This window comes from Dendrobates tinctorius, unplaced genomic scaffold (genome assembly GCF_039654945.1).
Source record: "Dendrobates tinctorius isolate UK_male_01 unplaced genomic scaffold, ASM3965494v1 ptg000143l, whole genome shotgun sequence".
Taxonomy (NCBI): domain Eukaryota; kingdom Metazoa; phylum Chordata; class Amphibia; order Anura; family Dendrobatidae; genus Dendrobates; species Dendrobates tinctorius.
Genome location: NW_027361810.1, coordinates 31,010,748 through 31,034,276, shown reverse-complemented (window position 1 = coordinate 31,034,276; position 23,529 = coordinate 31,010,748). Strand labels below are relative to the sequence as shown.

Sequence of the window (23,529 nt, the reverse complement as noted above, 5' to 3'; positions counted from 1 at the left end):
TACACATCATGCCGTGATCCAAATAAATTCTGGAACAAATGAGAACCAACGTAATTTAGATTTATCAGTTTCTAAAAGGTCATAAAGCCATTTCTAAAGCTTTGGTACTGCTGCGAATGACTGAAAGCCATTATCCACAAATGGCAAAAACTTGGAACAGTGGTGAACCTTCCCAGGAGTGACCAGCCAACCAAAATTACCCCAAGAACGCAGCAACGCCTCATTCGAGAGGTCACAAAAGACCCCACAACAACATCCAAAGAACTGCAGGCCTCACTTGCCTCAGTTAAGGTCAGTGTTAATGACTCCACCATAAGAAAGAGACTGGGCAAAATATGGCCTGCATGGGAGAGTTCCAAGACAAAAACCACTGCTGAGCAATATGAACGTAAAAGATTGTATCAGTTTTGCCAGAAAACATCTTGATGATCCCCAAGATTCTTGGGAGAATACTCTGTGGACTGAAAAGACAAAGGATGAACTTTTTGGAAGGTCTATGTCCCTTTATATCTGGCGTAGAAGTAACACAGCATTTCAGAAAAGGATGTGATGGTCTGGAGTTGTTTTGCTGCTTCAGGACCTGGAAGACTTGCTGTGGTAAATGGAACCATGAATTCTGCTGTCTACCAAAAAATCCTGAAAGAGAATGTCTGGCCATCTGTTCATGACCTCAAGCTAAAGCGCACTTGGGTTATGCAGCAGGACAATAATCCAAAACATACCAGCAAGTCCACCTCTAAATGGCTTAACAAAAACAAAATTAAGACTTTGGAGTGGCCTAGTCAAAGTCCCTACCTTAATCCAATTGAGATGCTGTGGCGTGACCTTAAAAAGGGGGTTCATGCTCAGAAACCCTCCAGTGTGGCTGAATTACAACAATTCTGCAAAGATGAATGGCCAAAATTCCTCCAGAGCATCGTAAAAGACTCATTGCCAGTTATCGCAAACGCTTAATTGCAATTGTTGCTGCTAAGGGTGGCTCAAACAGTTATTAGGTTTAGGGTACAATTACATTTTCACACAGGACCTTGTAGGTTTGGATTTCTTTTTCCCTTAATAAAAACCTTAATTTTAAAAACTGCATTTTGTGATTACTTTGTTACCTTATGTCTATTATTTAAATTTGCTTGGTAATCTAAAACATTTGTGACACATTCAAAAGAATAAGAAATCGGGAAGTGGGCAAACACTTTTTCACACAACTGTGTATGTGCTAGTCTGTGTATGTATATATAAAGCTTTGTGTGTGTGTGTGTGTGTGTGTGTGTGTATATATATGTGTGTATTACAAATGCATAACTTTATTCTCTTGAAGTGTTTTGGGTTTTGTTTTTGTTAATTGTGACGTTTTCTATAGAAGCAGTTTAAGTAGACGCGTTTATAATATGACTTGCGATGATCCTAATGTAATGTTAATGTCACCCCATAAGGTTCGAATGGAGATTACGTTTCGCCAATGCCGACCTCTATGCCCTATTTAAATTCTACGTACTTTCTTGTAAAGAAGAAGGTTACCTGGTTTGAAGCAGTGAAGGAGTGCAGAATGAGTGACGGCCACCTGGCCAGTGTTCACACAGAGCACCAGCAATTGTTCGTAGAGCACATTCTCAGGCAGGATGGGTATACTATGTGGATTGGACTATGGAATAATGACGTGAGTACTCCAATCTCAAAATAAAGCCAGCGGGATGATCAGTCAATCACTGCAGTTCTGTAAATAATTTATTCTCTCTGAAATGTGATAAGTTTAAACATATCTGGACATTTCACTATAAATACTTTTGGCTTATAGGGGTCCAGTATGGAGTGGTCGGACGGTGCTAAAATCAACTACGCATCTAAATACTTTAAAAAGAAGCTCAGCCTTGGAAATTGTATCTATCTTGACGCAAAAGGAAACTGGAACCAGAAGAATTGTAGTGAAACGCTAAATGGGGCAATATGTTATAAAGAAACATTTCCAGGTATGTTGTGATTAGGGGAGACTTTCATAGTCCTGGAGTTTACAAGAGGCAAGTGTTACCCTCGTGGATGTTTTCGTTGGTTCTTCTTTACGGATTTCACAATTTTAAATTGACAATAGATGTCAAATCAATGCCTGCCCCAAGTATTTCAGTATATAGTACAAGCAAACAATTGCAGGTTCAAGTCCGTTAAGGGAACTAAATAAATATGAAAAAAGTAATTAAAAAAAAGTTTCTCTCTTCTCCTTTTTCCCAAAGTTAAAATAAATTTATAGTATATTTGGTATTGCTACACCCATAAACGTCTGCTCTATCAAAGCGTTTTTTTGTCTTTTGTAAATATAAAATGAGTTACCCTGTACAGTGATCTCAATAAAGAAAAAAAATTGAAACTCGAATTAGTTTTTTTGGTAGTGGCACTTTTCTTTAGAAAAAAAAAAAATAACGGGAAGAAAAAGCAATCGAGTCGTTGTTTGTAAGTCCAAAATAATACCAATAAACAATAGATGGCCAGCTCACCAGACAAAAAAAACAAGCACTTAGCGCTATATCAGTGGAAAGATAATCAAGTAGTTATGGATCTCAGAAAATGGTGACAGAAAACTTATTTTCTCGTTCGCCTTATTGGGGGACACAGAGACCATGGGTGTATGCTGCTGCCACTAGGAGGCTGACACTATGCACAAAAAAGGTTAGCTCCTCCTCCGCCGTATACACCCCACCGACCGGCAGGAAATTCCTCAGTTTAGCTTAGTGTCAGTAGGAGGTGGACACGGGTCTTTTATTAGACCCATATCTACCTCAGTGTGCGTCGTTTCTTTGCAGGTTCCAGAGGGATACGGAGTGAACAGTCACATCCGTACTCCCACAAAGAGACTATGAGTACGGCGTGTACTGCCACCCCGTATCCTCATAGGTCTCCGCAGCAGGACCAGGAGCCTCGCACAAGTAGGTGCCAGCCGCACGGACGGTCCTTGCCCCCTGCCTCCCACCCTCACGCCTACCAGAGCCTGAAGGTTGGATGAGGCGCGGATTTCATAGAGACAGACAGCGTGGGATTTTCAGGTACCTTTATTGTAAGGCCCCCTGCCTGGGTGAGTATGTCAGTCTTCCCCCGGCGTTTTCTCTTGGAGCGGTCGCCAGGGGGACCACGTTAGGGTCCCTGCACGCCCCGCATCCCCCCACGGTCACCGCATCCATGCAGGCCCCGGGTCTTCACGGGCCTCGTTCTGCGCTTCCCCCCCCCCCCTTTTTTCCATCTCGGCAGGGGTAGCGCTGGAGTCGGGCAGTTCTGGGCAGGGACGCGGCCCGGTGTTGCGACGCGTCTTCCGCGCCGACCCCCTGCTGACAGGCGGCCGCCGCAACTAATTTAGGCCCCGGCTTGTGTTCGGGCCTACCGCAGCGTCGCGGCCACGCCCCCGCCCCTTTCTACTAAGCGGGCTTCACTCCCGCTCTCCCCAGGCCCTCCCCCGCCTTTCCCTCTCCTGCCCAGCATATTATGGCTAGAGGGCAGCAATTATTAACCCTGCGAGGAGCACCGCCCTTCCCCGGGACCCGCGTTTTTCTACAGGCAGGTGCCATCTTCACAGCCTGCCAGCCGTACGCAGCTGGAGAGGCTCCCCAGCCCCTGAGCAGTTTCTGCAAGCAGCTTTTTGCCTCTTTGGGACGGCCAGCCGGACTTCTCCCTGATCTGCATCCCCGGACAGGTTGAGCAGCATCGCTTTTGGGGACACCGGACCGTGAGTAGCTCTGCACGGCAGACTGACCCTTCTCCGCCCTCTGTCCCCCAACCTTCCGGCACTACCTCAGGTTTTTCACAATGTCTATCCCTAAGGCTGATCGTACCCGCTCTTCGGCCCTCCCCTGCACCCTAGTCAAGTTCTTCACATGTTCTTCGTGCAACCACAAACTTCCCTCAGGTCAGTCCTCTCCCCTCTGCCTGGACTGTAGCAATCCAATCCAGCCCAACGCCGCTCAGGAGCCATCCATAGCCCCAGGGGTGAGTGAGCCCCCCCTTGCCGGGTTGGGCCTCCTCCCTATCACGGTCGGTGGCAGACCTCACCAAGGTGTCTCAGTCCCTAGCAGCCTTCTGGATAAGTTGCCCTTGGGAGCTTCTGCGGGACCTAGCACGTCCCAGGACGTCCCATCTGAGCCAGCCAGTGTCAGTCGCAAGAAACCCAGGCAGGATCTCCAGGCGGAGTCCTCTCCTCGCCCTACCTCACCCCATACTCCCCAGCAGTCTCCCTCTCGGGCCTCCTCTCCCGAGTCAGGTGAAGCGCTTTCGGAATCTGAAGGGGTCTTAGAGCTGGATTCGGATCAGGATGCGAACATGAAGGTTACGGTGCAGAACCTCATTGCCGCGATTCACCATACCTTCGACATCACTGACACCCCTGCGAAATCCTCAGATCAGGAGGTTTCGTTCAGACGGGCGGAAACACCTTCCAGGGTGTTTCCCTTTCATTCCGAGTTTGGGAAGATTTTTACCAAGGAATGGGAAGATACGACTAGACGCTTTCAAAGAGGAAAGCGTCTCGGCGTGCTGTATCCGTTCGCTAAAGAGCTCACGGACAACTGGGCCGCTTCTCCTTCAGTGGACCCTCCCGTATCCAGACTCTCTAATAATACTGTTCTTCCGCTGTCGTGTGTAGCGTCTCTAAAAGATTCTAATGACAGAATCATAGAATCCCTAGCAAAGTCTGCCTTCGAGGCGGCATCTGCGGCGGTATGTCCAGTCTTTGCTTCATCTTGGGCAGCAAAGGCTATATCCGCTTGGGCAGAGGACCTTCGGCAGGGCATTCTGGATAAGGCACAACCGGAGCATTTGGCCGATCTCGCCAATCAGATTTCCCATGCGGGGGATTATCTGCTTTCTGCTTCCTTGGATGCCGCATCTTGCGCGGTTCAGGCGTCAAGCAACATCGTGGCAATCCGACGTACAATTTGGCTCAAGGCCGCAGGCGGACTTGTCCTCTAAAAAGTCTCTGACTAATATGCCTTTTCAAGGAGTGCGTCTCTTTGGGTCCCAATTGGACCAGATTATTAAGGATGCTACCGGAGGTACGAGTTCTCTTCTCCCCCAATCCAAGCCTCGCAGACCTCCTCCAAGGCGTCAGTTCCGTCCCTTTCGGTCTTTCCGCCGTTTCAATGCGGCGGAAAACCCTTCCAACCAGCAAAGGCCACAAGCACGTCAGGAAAGAAAGAAGGTCTCCTTCAGGCCCACTCCGTCCTGGCGGTCCCACTCTTCCCAGGGAAGACCACCCAGATCTAGATCTGGACGGTCTACGTCCGCATGACTATCATCGGTCTTCCGTGGGTCCCTTCCAATTGGGAGGTCGACTTCTTTTCTTCAACGACGTCTGGTTCGCCTCAGTAGAGGACGCTTGGGTCAGAGAGGTTGTATCGACAGGATACAAAATAGAGTTCGTTTCTCTTCCACAGGATCGCTTCTTCCAATCCCGTCCGCCACGGGATCCTGCCTTGATCCCGGGGTTCGGTTCGGCCATCGCCTCTCTCCTCAGCTCCGGGGTGATTTGTGCCCGTTCCCGAATCGGAACGATTCACAGGGTTTTATTCAAACCTGTTTGTGGTGCCGAAAAAGGACGGGGCGGTTCGACCCATCTTGGATCTCAAGTTACTCAACAAGAGAGTTCGCCTCCGCCACTTCCGGATGGAGTCGGTTCTCTCGGTGATTGCCTCCATGGAGGAGCAGGAATTCATGTGTTCCATAGACATCAAAGATGCCTATCTACACGTGCCCATATTTCCCGGACATCCGAAGTTCCTGTGGTTTGCGATTCACCACGAACATTATCAGTTCGTCGCGCTCCCTTTCGGGCTCGCCACCACTCCCAGGGTCTTCACGAAGATTATGGCGGCTGTGAAGCCTTTAACAGCTTTCTTCATAATTGTTTATTTATTGTCCTTCTGTGATTTCTTATGTTTGTAATTTATAATGCAACAGCGCCACCTACTGTCTGTACAAACAGCTTTGGAGTTCATTCTAGTCTACTTCTCTTGTTTGATCTATCCGGCCACCGTAGTCTCTACCTTTGACCCCTGGGAGACATCATATACCCTTATTCTCCAGGAGCCATTTTAGTTTTTCATTCCATGTGGTACTGAAGCATCTCTCTGCCTCCCGGCTTACAGAAGCACCGTCGGTAAGGAGATTCAGGTTTTGACTTAGGACTATCTATACGTCAGCGCTTCTGTGTTTCTCCTTTGTAGTCAGCATTAGTTAGATCTTGTTTCCGTTCAAATAGGAACTACTTATGTACAAAATCTGTGATTTCAGTTCATGTATTACTTTACTATGTATGTACCATGTACTAAATGCTCCTATTGTTGTTTCACAGTTTCACTCTGCTTCATTGCAATAAAAGTTGAATACGGAAACTTCTCCAATCAATGAGTTGCGTGAAGGGAGTTAGCTTTATGTCGATTTATGTACGCCTTACACATAAAGAGGACAGAACAGCGGCGTTGATGGCCTTGTTGAGGATCAGAGGTCTTGTTCTTTTTCCGTATCTCGACGATATTCTGATCAAGGCTCCCTCCTTTCATCAGGCCCGCCTAAGTGTGGCGATCGTTCTAGACACCCTGTCCAGTTTTGGGTGGATCGTCAACCGGAAAAAGTCCTGTCTGATCCCTACTCAACGCCTTGTGTTTCTGGGCCTTCTTTTCGACACTCGTCGGTCAAGGGTATTTCTCCCACAAGACAAGATTCTTTCCCTGCAGCAGGGCGTCCGATCACTACAGATCGCACGGTTTTCATCTCTCAGGACAGCCATGAGGATTCTGGGGAAGATGGTGGCAGCAATAGAGGCAGTTTCCTTTGCCCAGTTTCACGCCAGGCCCCTCCAGCAGGCCATTTTGTCCAGGTGGAACAGGTCGGCTCTGTCTCTGGATCGTCTGGTTCATCTTCCATGCCGGATCAAGCGGTCTCTCAACTGGTGGTTGACGTCTCCCCTCATTCTCTCGGGGCGGTCCTTTCTTCCCAGATTGTCACAACGGACGCCAGCCTCATCGGCTGGGGTGCAGTGTTCCGCAATCATACTGTTCAGGGTCGATGGTCGACTCAGGAATCAGCTCTGCAGATCAATGTCCTAGAGATACGAGCGATCCTTCTGGCTCTCGTCCACTGGGAACGGCGCCTCAAGGGCCTGCCTGTCAGGATTCAAACAGACAATGCCACAGCGGTGGCGTATATCAACCGACAAGGGGGGACACGGAGTGTCTCAGCCCTGGCGGAAGTGTCCAGAATTCTTCAAAGGGCAGAGACCTTTGTTCCAACAATTTCCGCGGTTCACATTCCCGGCGTGGACAACTGGGCCGCCGATTTTCTAAGCCGCGAGGGTCTCGCGGCAGGGGAATGGTCCCTACATCCGGAGGTGTTTCATCTGCTCTGCCGTCGGTGGGGAACCTCGGACGTAGACCTCATGGCGTCTCGCCTCAAAAGGAAGGTACCACAATTCGTGTCCAGGTCTCGGGACCCCCTGGCAGTGGGCGCCGACGCTCTGGCCGTTCCTTGGTCACAGGTCGAGCTCCCCTACCTGTTCCCTCCCCTGCCTCTTCTTCCCAAGCTGTTGAAGAAAATCAAGGCAGAAGGGATTCCAGTCGTCCTCATCGCCCCGAATTGGCCCAGAAGGTCTTGGTTCGCGGACATTGTCAACCTTCTCGCGGACGCCCCCTGGAAGCTTCCCGACAGGGCAGATCTGCTGTCGCAAGGCCCGATTTGCCACCCCAATTCTCGGTCGCTCAATTTAACGGCGTGGCTGTTGAGACCGAGGTTTTGAAACGGGCAGGATTCTCTGATCGAGTAATTCATACCATGATCCGCGCCAGAAAGCCTTCCTCTTCCAAGATCTATTACCGTACTTGGAAAGCCTATTTCTCCTGGTGTGAGGCCAATGACATCGCGGCCATGGTTTTTTCGCTTCCTTCTGTTCTGGCGTTTCTTCAGACAGGGCTGGATGCGGGGCTTGCTCTCAGTTCCTTGAAGGGTCAAGTTTCGGCACTGTCCATTTTATTTCAGAAGACGCTGGCCTCCCGGCCCCAGGTCAAAACCTTTCTTCAGGGTGTGGCTCACACGGTTCCTCCGTACCGAGCGCCCGTGGATCCTTGGGATCTTAATTTCGTTCTTGGGGTTCTGCAAGGTCCTCCTTTTGAACCTCTCAGGGATGTTTCCCTTGCCCTCCTTTCTTGGAAGGTGGCCTTTCTGGTGGCCATTACTTCCATCCGACGTGTGTCGGAATTAGCGGCCCTTTCTTGCCGCTCTCCCTTTTTGGTACTTCATCAGGACAAGGTAGTTCTGCGGCCTCCGCCCTCTTTCCTTCCGAAGGTGGTATCTTCGTTTCACCTCAATGAGGACATTGTTCTGCCATCCTTCTGCCCGAGCCCAGCTCATCCTCGGGAGCGATCCTTGAACAAGCTGGACCTGGTCAGGGCATTGAGAGTCTATCTAGCCAGGACATCTTCCTTGCGGAAGTCAGACTCTCTGTTTATCATTCCAGACGGTGCAAGGAAAGGTCACCCAGCCTCAAAGGCCACTATTGCTCGCTGGATCAGATCGGCAATTTTGGAGGCATACCGGGTCAAGCATCGTGCAGCTCCTTCAGGGATCAGAGCGCACTCTACCCGGGCGGTGGGTGCCTCCTGGGCGGTGCGCCACAGAGCTTCCGCGCTGCAGCTTTGCAAAGCTGCAACGTGGTCTTCGGTTCACACTTTTGTGAAAGTCTACAGGGTCCACACCTACGCTTCGGCGGACGCCAGCCTAGGTAGAAGGATTCTGCAGGCCGCGGTGGTGAGTCCACTGGCCTGATGGAAGTTTGTTTCCCACCCCAGGGACTGCTTTGGGACGTTCCATGGTCTCTGTGTCCCCCAATAAGACGAACGAGAAAACAGGATTTTTTGGGTTGCTTACCGTAAAATCTGTTTCTCGGAGCCTTCATTGGGGGACACAGCACCCTCCCATGTTCTACAACTCCTGTTCTTATGTTTGTCGATTGGTTACAGTTGAGTTGTTCGTTCTGTTTTCAATCTATTCCGTTACTTCTCCTACTGCTTTCTCACTAACTGAGGAATTTCCTGCCGGTCGGTGGGGTGTATACGGCGGAGGAGGAGCTAACCTTTTTTGTGCATAGTGTCAGCCTCCTAGTGGCAGCAGCATACACCCATGGTCTCTGTGTCCCCCAATGAAGGCTCCGAGAAACAGATTTTACGGTAAGCAACCCAAAAAATCCTGTTTTCTTAAAATGTTCTAATGTTTTTTAAGAGAACTGTAAAAAATTGGTATTACTGTAATCGAACTCACCTTGAGAATCATGATACACAATAAACACTGTAAAAAATGAACACCCCCCCCCCCAAAAAAAAAAAGTTATCAGTATTGTATTATTTTTTCATCACTTCACCTCAGTTGGAATTTTTCCCCATTTTCCTGTTCAGAATTTAATAAAATAAATGGTACCATTCAAAACTGCAACTCATCCTGCAAGAAAACGAAGCCTCAAACTGCTATATTCATGGTAAAATAAGTTATGACTCTTGGAAGAAGGAGGAAGTAAAAGAGAGGATTTAAAAAAAAAAAAAAAAAAAACTAAACACGATTTCAGCTGTCTTTTTTCCAATTTCACTGTAACAATAGTTAATATTTAATGATGGACTATAATTGTGCTTTCTTTTTTTTTGTTGTTTCCCAGTACAATTGAAACATGATAGTGATGAAGACTTGTGTCCTAAAACTCCTGGCTCAGGGCAATGGATCCGTTACAAGGATTTCTGCTATGGTTTTGACGTGAAACTTTACAACTACGCTGTGTATAATAATACAGATGCCAGCAAAATGTGTCAAACTATAGGTACGTCATCACTTTATGCATAAAGTATTCCGTATAGTGTAGGTGTGCTTGTGTCAAAGTGTAAGACCCTCTAGACAAATATGTTTGTGCGTGATAGATATATATATATATATATATATATTAATTATAGAGAGAGAGAGATAGATATATAATTTCTCTATCGCTTCATTGGGGGACACAGAGACCATGGGTGTATGCTGCTGCCACTAGGAGGCTGACACTATGCACAGAAAAAGGTTAGCTCCTCCTCCGTAGCTCCTCCTCCGCAGTATACACCCCACCGACCGGCACTAATTTCCTCAGTTTATCTTGGTGTCAGTAGGAGGTGGACACGGGTCTTTCATTAGACCCATATCTACCTCGGTGTGTGTCGTTTCTTTTCAGGTTTCCGGAGGGATACAGTGTGAATAGTCACAACTGTACTCCCACAAAGAGACTGAGTACGGCGTGTACCGCCACCCCGTTTCCTCATAGCTCTCCGCAGCAGGATCAAGAGCTTAGCACGGGTGCGTGCCAGCGATCCAGATGGTCCTTGCCCCCCGACTCCCACCCACTCGCCTACCAGAGCCTGTCGGTTTGAATGAGGTGCGGACACAACAGAAGATGGATCAGACAGCGTTGGATAACGACAGGTACCTTTATTGACGGCAGAAATGGAGGTAAGTATGGGGCCCGAGTCGCATCCTCCTCAGCGGTTTCAAGATCCTTCACAGCGGTCGCTGCGGCAGTATTACAAGGTCTCGGCGCCGCATTTACTCCAGGCCCCGGCTTCAGTGTGGGCCTTGTTCTACTCTTCGCCCCTGCCTTCATTCTTAGGCGGGCTTCTCCCGCCCGGCAGACATCAGGCGGCGATCTTTAGGAGTGTTGCCGCGGCAGCGCTGTGTGTTATGAGCTCATTTTCTGCTCCACCAGCTGGGAGTTCTCCTTCCGTTCTCTCAGGTAGTGACAGGAGGTAGTGAGGTTAGTTTAATTGGTAATGGTCTGCCACCTGACGAGGAGGATAGTGATTGGATCTCTGGAGTATCAGACTGGATATAAGACAGCCAACGCCCTATCCTGTTGATGGTGATTCAGTCTGTTTCTCAGGTCTTGGACTTCAGCTCTGCTCCAGTCTTCTCAAGTTAAGTTTGTTTTTTGCTAATGTTCACACTTGCTCTTGTTGGTCAACTCAGTTTTTGTGTGGTCAGCCAAACCCGGCTGGGCTGTGCTGAATTTCCACTCTTATTTATCTGTATTTGCCAATTTGCCTTTTTGTCCTTTATTAGATTGGCCTCTTTTTGCTCTGTCTCAGAATATTCCAGAGTGCTGATATAGTGGGAGAAGTCTAATGACTTCAGGGTTAATTTTGTTATCAGAAGCGTTGGACATTATTTTTGGTAGGGTTTTTTGGCAGATTGCAGACAGTATCTTTCCTTTCCTGTCCTTTCAAGTTAGTTTGGCCCCATCGTTTGCTCAGCCTATTTTTCTGCCTTTGTTTGTGTTTTCATCTTGCTTCACCGTCAATACATGTGGGGGGCTGTCTTTCCTTTGGGCTCTGCTCTGGGGAGTTAGTTTTCCTCTTTTCTTACTTTAGGCTTATTTAGCTCTCCTGTTGTGACGAGGCGTCCAGTACCACCGTAGGCACGCTCCGCGACTGCTTCTAGTTGTGTATTAAGATCAGGGCTCTGTAGTCTGCATAGTTACCAACCTCTCTGGTTTTCTGAAACTTAGCATTGTGTTGCTTTTTTCCTCCTCGGTGACCCATTCATAACAGCTGTGGGACTTCTGCGCCGGCCCGCACTGATAGGCCGCCGCCGCTTTTACTTTAGGCCCCGGCTTCATTTCGGGCCTTCTCCAGCGTCGCGGCCACGCCCCCCGCCCTCTTTCCTAGGCGAGCTTTTCTCCCGCCCGTTCTAGGCCCACCCACCATCTCTTTCATGGACACTAGCCTGTTGTTTGCCATCTTCACTGAAACCGCGCGTTCCATCCTCTGCTCCTCTCAGGCTGCCGCCATCTTCTCAGCCTGTCAGCCAGACACCGTTCTTCTCTGCTGGGGCCCTGCATGTACAGAAGGGCCGTGTTGCATCGCTTTCTGGGAGTATCTACAGGACACTGGACCGTGAGTAGCTCTGCAGCTGCAGACTGACGCCCTCCTCTGCCTCGGTCCCCCAACCTTCTGGCATTGCTTCAGTGACTTTCCTTCATTATGCCTAACTCTAAGCCTGACCGTACCTGTCCTCCGGCTCCCACTGGCACCTTAGTCAAGTTCTTTGCTTGTTCTTCATGAAATCGCAAACTTCCCTCAGGTCAGTCCACTCCCCTCTGCCTAGATTGCAGCAATCCCATTCAGCCCGACGCCGCCCAGGAGCCATCTATTGCTCCACGTGAGAGTGAACCCCCCATTCCTGGCTGGGCTTCTTCTCTATCACAATCAGTGGCGGATCTCACCAGGGTGTCTCAGTCCCTAGTGGCCGTTCTTCATAAGTTGCCCCTGGACACTTCTGCAGGGTCCAGCAGGTCTCAAGAAGTTCCATCTGAGCCAGCCAGCATAAACCGCAAAAGAGCCAGACTGGATCTCTGGCCAGAATCCTCCCCTCACCCCATCTCACCACATAGTCCTTCCCAGCAGTCTCCTTCCCATGCCTCCTCACGCCTTCTCGGATGCGCCATCCGAAGAGATTTTAGAGCTGGATTCGGACCATGACGCGGACATGAAGGTTACGGTACAGAACCTCATTGCTGCGATTAACCACACTTTCGAAATCTCAGACTCCCCTGCGAAATCCTCAGATCAGGAGGTTTCGTTCAGACAGGCAGAAGCACCTTCCAGAGTCTTTGCAACCCACTCTGAGTTTGGCAAGCTCCTTACCAGGGAAAGAGAAAATCCGACCAGGCCCTTTCAAAGAGGGAAGCGCCTCGGCGTGCTGTATCCATTTCCTAAAGAGCTCACCGACAACTGGTCGGCTTCCCCCTCTGTAGACGCTCCAGTGTCCAGACTATCTAACAACACAGTCCTTCCAATTTCAGGTGTGGCGTCGCTAAAGGATTCTAATGATAGGATCATAGAATCCTTAGCAAAGTCAGCATTCGAAGCGGCTGCGACGATGCTAAGCCCGGCCTTCGCTTCAACTTGGGTAGCAAAGGCCATAGCTACTTGGGCGGAAAATCTCTGCCAGGGCTTTCTAGATAGAGCCCAACCAGAGAGATTGGCCGAACTGGCCAACCAGATCTCCCATGCAGAGGATTATCTGGTCTCTGCCTCCTTGGATGCCGCGTCTTGCGCAGCTCAGGCGTCCAGCAATGTAGTTGCAATCCGGCGTACAATTTGGCTCAAGGCTTGGCAGGCAGATTTGTCTTCAAAAAAGTCACTTACCAATCTACCTTTTCAGGGAGCCTGTCTCTTTGGATCCCAGCTGGACCAGATTATTAAGGACGCCACTGGAGGCACAAGCTCTCTTCTCCCTCAGTCCAAGCCTCGTAGACCTCCTCCAAGGCGTCAGTTTCGGTCTTTCCGCTGCTTCGCAACGGCAGAAGCCTTTTCCAACCACAAAGGCCGCAAGCACGCTAGGATAGGAAGGTCTCCTTTAGACCCACTTCCTCCTAGCGATCTCACTCCTCCCAGGGCAGATCCTCCAGGTCCAGAACTGGACAGTCCACATCAGCATGACTATCAACGAAATCTCGAGGCGCCTTCCCAACTAGGCGGTCGACTCCTTTTTTTCAGAGACGTCTGGCTTGCCTCAGTAGAAGACGCTTGGGTCAGGGAAGTTGTATCCTCAGGATACAAGATAAAGTTTGTTTCTCGTCCCCGGGATCGTTTCAGTCCCGACCTCCAAAAGACCCTGCCTTAGTTCTGGGTTTCTTTGCATCCATCGACTCTCTCCTCAGTTCTGGGGTGATTGTGCCCGTTCCCGAATAAGAACGATTCACAGGGTTTTATGTTTGTAGTGCCGAAAAAAGGCGGTGCAGTTCGGCCCATCCTGGACCTCAAGTTACTGAACAAGAGGGTCCGCCTACGACATTTCAGGATGGAGTCTCTTCGTTCGGTAAACGCTTCCATGGAGGCGCAGGAGTTCATGTGCTCAGTAGACATTCAAGATGCCTATCTGCATGTTCCCATCTTTCCCGGGCATCAGAAATTCCTACGTTTTGCGATTCACCAGGTCCACTACCAGTTTGTTGCCCTGCCGTTCGGTCTCGCCACCGCACCCATAGTATTTACAAAGATCTTGGCGGCGTTGATGGCCTTGTTGAGGATCAGAGGTCTCGTCCTCTTTCCGTACCTCGACGACATTCTAATCAAAGCTCCGTCTTTTCTCCAGACTCGCCAAAGTCTTACCATCGTTCTCGACACCCTGTCCAATTTCGGGTGGCTCGTCAACAAAATGAAGTCCTGCCTGGTTCCGACACAAAGTCTTGTGTTTCTAGGCCTATTGTTTGACACCCGTCGATCGAAGGTTTTTCTCCCAGTAGACAAGATAATCTCTCTGCAGCGAGATCTACAATCGCTGCAAAGCTCACCGCTTCCATCTCTCCGGGCAGCAATGGAAGTCCTAGGAAAGATGGTGGCAACGACCGAAGCGGTTCCCTTTGCCCAATTCCACTCCAGACTGCTCCAACAGGCCATCCTGTATTGGTGGAACAGGTCTTTCCCTGGATCATCCAATTCGCCTTTCCTACCGGGTCAAGCAGTCCCTCAATTGGTGGCTGACGTCTCCCCTCATTTCTCTGGGCCGGTCATTCCTTCCAATTCACTGGCAGATTGTGACAACGGACGCCAGCCTCCTCGGCTGGGGGGCAGTGTTTCACAATCAGACTGTTCAGGGTCGGTGGTCGACTCAAGAGACAGCTTTGCCGATCAACGTCCTCGAGATACGGGCGATCTGTCTGTCTCTCATTCACTGGGAGAGACTTCTCAAGGATCTACCGATCCGGATTCAGACAGATAATGCCACAGCGGTGTCATATGTCAACCACCAAGGGGGGACACGGAGTTCCTCAGCTCTAGAGGAAGTGTCCAAAATTTTCCGCTGGGCAGAAGTTAAAGTCCCAGCAAAATCCGCGGTGCATATTCCCAGCGTGGACAACTGGGCCGCCGATTTTCTCAGCTGCGAGGGTCTCACGGCGGGAGAGTGGTCCTTACATCCGGACGTCTTTCATCAGCTTTGCCGACGTTGGGGGACTCCGGACGTAGATCTGCTGGCATCTCGCCTGAACAGGAAGGTCCCTCAGTTCGTATCCAGGGCTCAAGATCCTCTTGCATTGGGCGCCGACGCTCTGACCATTCTCTGGTCTCAGTTCAGGCTAGGTGTCGATGATTTGACCATTCCTTGGCTACAGTTTGCGCTCCCCTATCTATTCCCTCCCCTTCCTCTTCTTCCCAAGCTGTTAAAGAAGCTGTTAAAGAAAATCAAAGCGGAAGGGGTTCCAGTCATCCTCATCGCTCTGGATTGGCCCAGAAGGTCTTGGTTCGCGGACATCGTCAACCTTCTCGCGGACGCCCCCTGAAAGCTTCCAGACAGGGCAGATCTGCTGTCTCTGGGTCCGATTTGCCCAATTCTCGGCTGCTCAATTTAACGGCGTGGCTGTTGAGACCGCGGTTTTGAAATGATCAGGTTATTCACACCATTAATCTGGGCTAGAAAGCCATCGTCTTAAAGATTTATTATCGTACATGGAAGGCCTATTTCACTTGGTGCGAGGTCAATGACATTCCGCCCATGTCCTTTTCACTCCCTTCTGTCTTGGCGCTCCTCCAGACAGGCCTTGACGCGGGCCTTGCCCTCAGCTCTTTAAAGGGTCAAGTCTTGGCGCTTTCCATTCTGTTCCAGAAGACGTTGGCCTCTCGTCCGCAGGTCAAGACCTTTCTTCAGGGAGTGGCTCATACGGCACCTCCTTACCGCATGCCTGTGGATCCATGGGATCTTAATCTGGTTCTCGAGGTTTTACAGGGTCCACCCTTTGAACCTCTCAGAGAAGTTTCCCTATCCCTTCTCTCCTGGAAAATAGCCTTCCTTGTGGCCATCACCTCCATTCGGCGCGTGTCGGAATTGGCGGCCCTTTCTTGTCGCCCCCCTTTCTTGGTGCTCCACCAGGATAAGGTGGTCCTGCGGCCCCCGCCTTCCTTCCTTCCTAAGGTAGTGTCCACTTTCCATCTGAATGAGGACATTGTTCTTTTGTCCGGGTCCAACTCACCCTCTTGAGCGCTCCTTGAACAAGCTAGACCTGGTCAGGGCAATGAAGGTCTACCTGGCTAGGGCGTCTCCCTTGCGGAAGACAGACTCTCTCTTCATCATTCCAGAAGGTGCGCGGAAAGGTCATCCGGCCTCCAAGGCTACTATTGCTCGCTGGATCAGATCGGCAATTTTAGAGGCCTACCGGGTCAAGCATCGAGTGGCCCTTCCTGGAGTCAGAGCTCACTCTACCCGGGCGGTGGGTGCCTCCTGGGCGGTGCGCCACAGAGCCTCCGCACTGCAGCTTTGCAAGGCTGCAACATGGTCTTCCATCCACACGTTTGCCAAATTTTACAAGGTCCACACCTATACTTTGGCGGACGCCAGCCTAGGCAGAAGGATCTTGCAGGCAGCGGTGGTGAGTTCTCAGACCTAATGGAAGTTTGCTTCTCCCTCCCCAGGGACTGCTTTGGGACGTCCCATGGTCTCTGTGTCCCCCAATGAAGCGATAGAGAAAACAGGATTTTTGGGTTACTTACCGTTTCTCGGAGCCTTCATTGGTGGACACAGCACCCTCCCATGTTCTACAACTCCTGTTCTTATGTGGTTTGTTACTTACAGTTGAGTTGTCTGTTTCTGTATCAGTCTATTTTGTTACTTCTCCTACTGCTTTCTCACTAACTGAGGAAATTAGGGCCGGTCGGTGGGGTGTATACTGCGGAGGAGGAGCTAACCTTTTTCTGTGCATAGTGGCAGCCTCCTAGTGGCAGCAGCATACACCCATGGTCTCTGTGTCCCCCAATGAAGGCTCAGAGAAACAGATTTTACGGTAAGTAGCCCAAAAATCCTGATATATATTACGCGCGTGCGCACACACACACAGGCACACCTAGTGGAATTAAGAAGGATGGAATCTTAAAGATATATATAATACTCTATTCAATTTGATTGGAAGCAGAATGTCAGCGCATTTAATAAGGATCTTGTCTCGGAATCCTCTTACCATTGGGAATGAACACCCACCATTGTGTAACATAAGCAGTATCTTTTTTTATTCACTATCCCTTTTATTACAGATCCCACTGCCAAGCTGCTGACTGTAAAAGACGAAGAGGAAAACACCTTTGTAAGCAAACATCTAAGCACCGATCCGTATGTTACCAACAAAATTTGGCTTGGAGTTAATTTTACCTCTAATGGTAAGGTTTTTTCAAAAGAAAACCAATAGTAAATAGTATGGGGCTGCAGTACCAACCATGGCTTTGATTGTAGAGTTGAGCGACTTTGGTCGGACCGGGTTTCATGAAACAAAATTTGCTTCAGATGAAACTCGTCCGACTAGGGCAAAAAAAGTCGGAGTTTCGTCCGAAACCCGACCCCAGTGCAAGGCAATGGGAAATAAAAGTCGGCATTGACCGGACGAAACTCCGACTTTTTTTGCCGTAGTCGGACGAGTTTCATCTGAAACAAATATTTTGTTTCATGAGACACGATCCGACCAAAGTCGCTCAACTCTACCAGCGAGAACAAGAATTGGCAGGTCCACCATTGGCTCTTTGTTCTCTTCGTGAATAAAAACAGGAGAACATTGGGCAGATGTAAAAATATGGCCGGTTTAGCAGTGGGTCAGTGATGATTTGTGGCGTTATAGCTTTGAAAGGTTGCACAAACCTCCATGTGATGGCCAATGATGCCTTGTCTGCTGTTTAGGCAACAGGACTGAGTTCCTCCTGGTTCCACGTGTGACCAGAGTATGTAGACATTTCCCAGATGACTAAGGCATTGCTGCCATTAACTGACTGGTGCTAACGTTCTTCAGATCTGTATGCAAATTTCTGGGACAATATCTATCCAATTCAATGCCACCACTGACTGTCCGGGAGCTCATGGATGTCCATCATCCACCGTCTCACCAGGAGCATATCCAGAAATTGTTGGGAGTGCTTCCAAGCATTTGGGGGCCATGCAGCCTACTGATAAGTCACATTAGGAGCTTCCATGATGGAATTTACGCCAATTGGACCTGCCTGTGATTTCATTTTTTTTACTTTAAATTAAAGGGTGATTTTGGAATCCAGCTCTCAACTGGCTGATGATTTTGGTCTCTATTGACTGTTAATTCCAAATGACATATTACTAAAGATTTCCTTCTTTCATTTGAGATTCAATGTCCCAGTTAAGTGTTAGCTTAATTCTTAGCAATGTATATATATGATTGTATAATCTACCAGGCTCTTCTGAGGTGGGGAAAGGCATCAATTAATGTAATTTCTGTGAATTTGTAAAGATTATGGTGGCTAAGATAAATGGAAGAGTAAATGTGCATGCTCCTTTCTTCAGGTCAGAAGGCAGTGTGGCTTGATGGCTCCCCTATGCAGTATACAAAATGGGAGCCTACACAGAATGCGGGGGCAGGACTGTGCGTTGTATTGATGCCTCAGACAGGAACGTGGAATAAAGTCCCGTGTGCACCAGGATATGGCAGAGTTGTCTGCAAATCACCATTGAGTAAGTTCTCCCAAAATTACAGATGGCGGGAGGAGGGGGTGTTCTCTTTGTTCTCAAAACAAAATGGTGTCAGACCACAAGCGATCTAATACTGACTACTTATAATTGGCATAGGCCATAAATTTCGTAAGCCATCTCTATAGATCATCTGTTACTACATTCTGCAGGGGCTGGAAGTACACTATGTATGGGGCCAGAACACCGCAGCTCTGTAGTCTGTGTTGTGTCTGATCTCAGATACTGTGGCTCAGCTCCTAGTGAAGTGAATAGAAGCTTATGTGCAGTTTACAAGTACGACCACTACTCAGTATATGGCGCGCTGGTGTTACATCTCCAGCCACCACGGAATCTGGCAACAGTTGTTCTTTGGAAGGCCGGTTGACCCACCGATCGGATACAGGTGACCTATCCTTAGAAGATACCATCAATATCTCAGCCTTGGACAAACTATTTAAAAATTGTTAACTTTCAAACAATGTTTGAGATGCTGTGACTTTTGCCACTTACAACTTGCCCAATTACTGCTCGGTTTGAGCGATGGGGATAAATGGAATCTGGCACCCTCAAATCTACAGTTTTAAACCGGGAATACGGCATAAACGTCGCACATACTTTTTAGCAATTTAACTTTACTCATTGTTGAATACCGTTTTTTCTTTTTAATTAATTATCAGGTACAGTCTGTGGACAAAAGTGGCATTGTTTTTGGGTAATGAAAAGTTGACCCTTTTGCTACTGTATATTTTTTTATCATTCTGGTCAGACAATTTTTTTCCAATTGCCTAATTTTGGGATTTTTCGAGAGAACCTTATATTATCAGCTGATTGGCTCCCTCCCATTAGCAAGAAACTCCAATAACCTGAGGCCCACATATTAAATAACTCGGCACATCTTTGATTTCAATCGGATCCACTATAAAGTACTGAGCACAGATGGCAGGAGCGTCCTTCATTCACCATCATGGGAACAATGAGAAACGATGACTTGTCCATCTCGGTAAACCGCCCCAATATTGTATTAATCCTGCTTTTTTTTATCTTGTCCTAGGATCCAGTGGAACAGGAATTGCAGTTGCATTTGCAGTGTCTGTGATTACCGTTCTGCTCATCGGGATCCTCGTCTATTTCTTTAGAAAGAGAAATCCCTTTTCTTCATCAATTCGGTATCGGCGAGCGGAAGATCAGATGGAGTCAATGATTGATTATACTTAGGACTGCTGTTAACCATTTACTTGCATTTTTATTTTGCACATTTTTTGTATTGCTGCAATTTACAAATTTTAATTGTTAGGGTATGTTCACACATTGTGCTTTTGTCACTGAAAACACAGCATTTTACTGTCCTAGCAAAGCGAATTTGATTTCTGAAATTTAGTGTACTTGTTGCTTATTTTTTCCTTGCAGATTTGAAGAGGTTTCTTATCTGCATTATGTCAATTCTTTCAGCATTACTACTACATTTTTGATTCATTTTACTGAATGGGAAAAAACACAAAAAAAAAAAAATTATAAAGCTCATTTTTTTCAGCTTTTTTACTACTAACACATCAGTATTTGTAGCAGATTAGCAAAGTTATCTGCTGCAAATACTGAATGGGTGCACATATCCTTAGTCTGTTTTCTATTTGTTGTGGAAGACTACTATGAAACCAGTCTGTTGAAAATGACTGAATACTTGATGATTTTATTTTTCCTATTAAGCCAAATTTAGATTTTATGGTTGGAATTAGAATTTTTGTTTTTGCAATTAAAAGTTTCTTTTGAAATTCTGGCTAATTTTAAGTAGAATATTTGGAAAAATATCCAAATTGGTATGGTACAGTTGGATGCAAATTGAAAGGATGTGGAACTATTTTAACAATTACTCTTAGGAACAAAATATCTACCCCTCATATCTTCTTGTAGATTTCATTTGTAAGTTATAAAAGCAGCTGCTTATAGTTTAGGGTTGATCTTTACATTTCTACTTTGTTTAATTAGTAGTGGCACATTTGGACATTTTGATAGATATGAAAAGTGGAGAAATGTCTTCCTGCACAATGATAGATATCAATACATTCATTCCATTCATTTCATTGGAGAGCATTGTCGATCAACTCTTGGAGAAATCGATGGAGAAAATACCTTATCAGTAAGGCTACGAGGTGCAGATATTTTAGGCTACATATGTATATGTTGGTAAGATTCCATACATTTTGCATTAGATTATGCGGAAGGTTTAATAAATTGCCAAAGATTGGACGGAGAGAACCAGTTACTAAATCAATTTAATTAAACGTATAATATTAGGAGATTTTGTGTTTAATAATTTATTTTGGGCTTATTCTTAATTGTAAATTTGATTTATTTTTTTTTTATTTTTTTTTTTTTTTAATACAGTGGTGTAGCGTTGGTTGCCAGTGCCTGGGCAATGCAAAAAATTGCACCTTCTAACCCATTAATAAGGTTGCTTGTGTACCCCTTTAAAATGAATAGTGCCCCCTTAAAATAAAGAATGCCTCCTTTAGAAAGTGGTAATATCCCCCTAGTATCCCCTCTAAAGTTAAAATGCAAATTGCCTCTTCAGAGAGAAAGAGGACTTTTACTCTACAGCACCACCTATTGGTAATAGTGATCCTACAAGTCACAATCAACCCTTTAACGAGTCTTGTAATATGACTTAGGATAAAAGCCAAATCAGAATCTCAATTTGCAGAAACGGTGTTTCGGGCTATTGGCCCTTGTCAGTGCAAAGTATGAGATCTGATTTGGCTGAGTGAGAGGCTCTGGACTGAGGTGTAAGGGGTAAGGTTTCTCCTTGTGGAGAGTGACATGCCAGCTCTGGCTTGTCAAGGAAAGGAGGCTTATTCGCCATGCAATGCTCCTCTGGGAAATTTAGTATGCAAATTGCCTCTTCAGAGAGAAAGAGGACTTTTACTCTACAGCGCCCTCTAAAGTTAATAATTCCACATTTTGTATCGCACCCTACAGAAAAGTTTGCACTCCTGTTATCCAAGTGACTAAGTGCTCTTCCCCCTTGCACACAGATTGAGCGGGCACAGGCGATGCGATGCCGTGACGTAATTGCGCTGCTTCTGCGAGGTTGCTGACCTACAAGACCGAGAATGGCCATAGACTCCCTGCTTTGTCACAGAACCAACAGTATAGACTTCATATTTGTGCATGGCCGGAGATGCGGGGCACGTAGCTAAAAAAAAAAATCTTCAGTGCTAGTGACACCACTTGTGCATGATTAAGTATGAACTGGCCGTAATATCTTCCTTTGCCTGCGCTACGCCACTGTTTTTAACGATAGTCTGGCACCTGTTAATGCCAGAATACATAAATATTACTGTGTGTATATAGTAGGTTGTGAGTTTCTGGAAATGTAATTTATTTTTGCTTTCTAACGCTACTGTAACAACAAAAGGAAATTTACGGTTTTTGGGGATTTTTTTGTATATCTGAATATTTATTCGTAGCACAGGTTAAAGGGCAACCCGACAAAATTTTGGGACTACAGCGTTTAGCCCTCGGAGTTTGCTTGCAAATTTTTAGTAAATTTCAACATTTTAAAACGGTATTCCCATCTGATATAGTTATGGCATATCAATGTACTAGATGTGGGACCCCCTTCTGTCTCGCGCTGTTATCAAGGCAGAGGTGGTCACAATTACCCTACAGATAACTGGGAATTCTGACTACCTCTTTACTGAAAGCCACGGCCCTGTTTTTTTTTTTTTTTTTATGTAGACTAATGTCCCATTAGTGGAATCCGCTTCTAGTTTACAGTTATGGCATATCCACAGGACAAGATGGGAATACTCCTTGTAAGATCGATGTGCAATATTTGAAGTGTCCATAATTCAGGCATACTTCAATTATAAACAATCGGCTTTCCGATACTGACCAAATACATAGATTTCATCCTGGAGAATATCTCTATTTATTACAGAGTAGAAGATTACACAATTGTCATAACGCCATGTTCAGCTCCTCGACCAAACGTTTAAAATAAAACCTCAGGCCTCAATTATCAGCACTGGCTAAAAGAAAAACTCTTTGTTGCCCATAGCAACCATCAGAACTCTCAGCTTTGAAATTTTCAAATTGCGCTTTTTAAAATAAAAGTTGGTTGTTAGGGGCAACAGTGACCCGTTTATCTGTTTGATAAATTTGCCCCATTGATTTTCTTTTTTTTATATTGCATATTACTTTTAATAAATACTTTTTGACATATAAAATAAGAAAATTAAAACACTTTTTAAATGGACTTAATTAAAAACCTGTTATCATTTCGTCTCCGGCTTCTATGTATTATAACTGTGTGGTAACTAACATAAAAAAAAAAAACTTGGGTACCATAATCAGCCAACCTCTTTTTTTTTTTTTTTTTTTTTTTATATATCGTATATATCTGCCGCCTCTGTTTTGCAGCTTTATATCCATCCGTAAGGTCCGATTTTTACGCTAGTGTGCATGAGCAAGTGCTAGCCGTCGTTATGAGTGATAACACTCACCACAATGTTATTCTATGGGGCCCTCAGACTTAGTCAGTCCAAGGTTTAATAATAAAAAAAAAAAAAAAAAAAAAAAAAATCGCATCTTGCAGAATTTTCCTCAGATAGTTGGATGGCACTTGCCCATTCATGACTATGGGTACATGGAAAACATCAGACAGCACTCGGGTAACATCTCAGTGCGATCCAATTTTCATGGATGCACTGCATGTAGAAAACTGAGAAACCATTTTTTTTTTTCTCTTCACCTTCGATAAAATCTGATCACACTCTGGACCGGTTTTCTCGGATGGAGAACATACGGTCGTCTGCACTCAGTCTAAGGGTATGTGCACACGCTGCGGATTCTGCGGATCCGCAGCAGATTCTGCTGCGTTGTACCATGCCATTAAAGTCTATGAGAAATGAAAAACGCTGTGCAGATTTTTCCGTGCGGATTTAAATCTGCAGCGTTTTGACACCTTCTCCATTATAGGAATCCGCAGGTGTCAAAACGCAGGGGAAATCTACACTAAATCCGCAGGTAAAAACGCAGGTCATTTAA

The 23,529-nt window shown here is 46.8% G+C and overlaps 1 protein-coding gene across 1 annotated transcript in view; it reads left to right on the top strand.

Annotated features, from left to right (window-relative positions):
* Positions 1 to 23,064, top strand: part of LY75 (lymphocyte antigen 75) — a 133,330-nt gene extending 110,266 nt beyond the window's left edge. The window contains exons 30-35 of the mRNA XM_073545716.1: positions 1,431 to 1,654; positions 1,793 to 1,964; positions 9,668 to 9,826; positions 17,055 to 17,177; positions 18,319 to 18,486; positions 19,535 to 23,064. Coding sequence (XP_073401817.1) covers positions 1,431 to 1,654; positions 1,793 to 1,964; positions 9,668 to 9,826; positions 17,055 to 17,177; positions 18,319 to 18,486; positions 19,535 to 19,698 — 1,010 coding nt within the window. The 3' untranslated portion in view covers positions 19,699 to 23,064. The remainder of the gene's footprint in view (positions 1 to 1,430; positions 1,655 to 1,792; positions 1,965 to 9,667; positions 9,827 to 17,054; positions 17,178 to 18,318; positions 18,487 to 19,534) is intronic.
* The last annotated feature ends 465 nt before the right edge of the window (positions 23,065 to 23,529 follow it).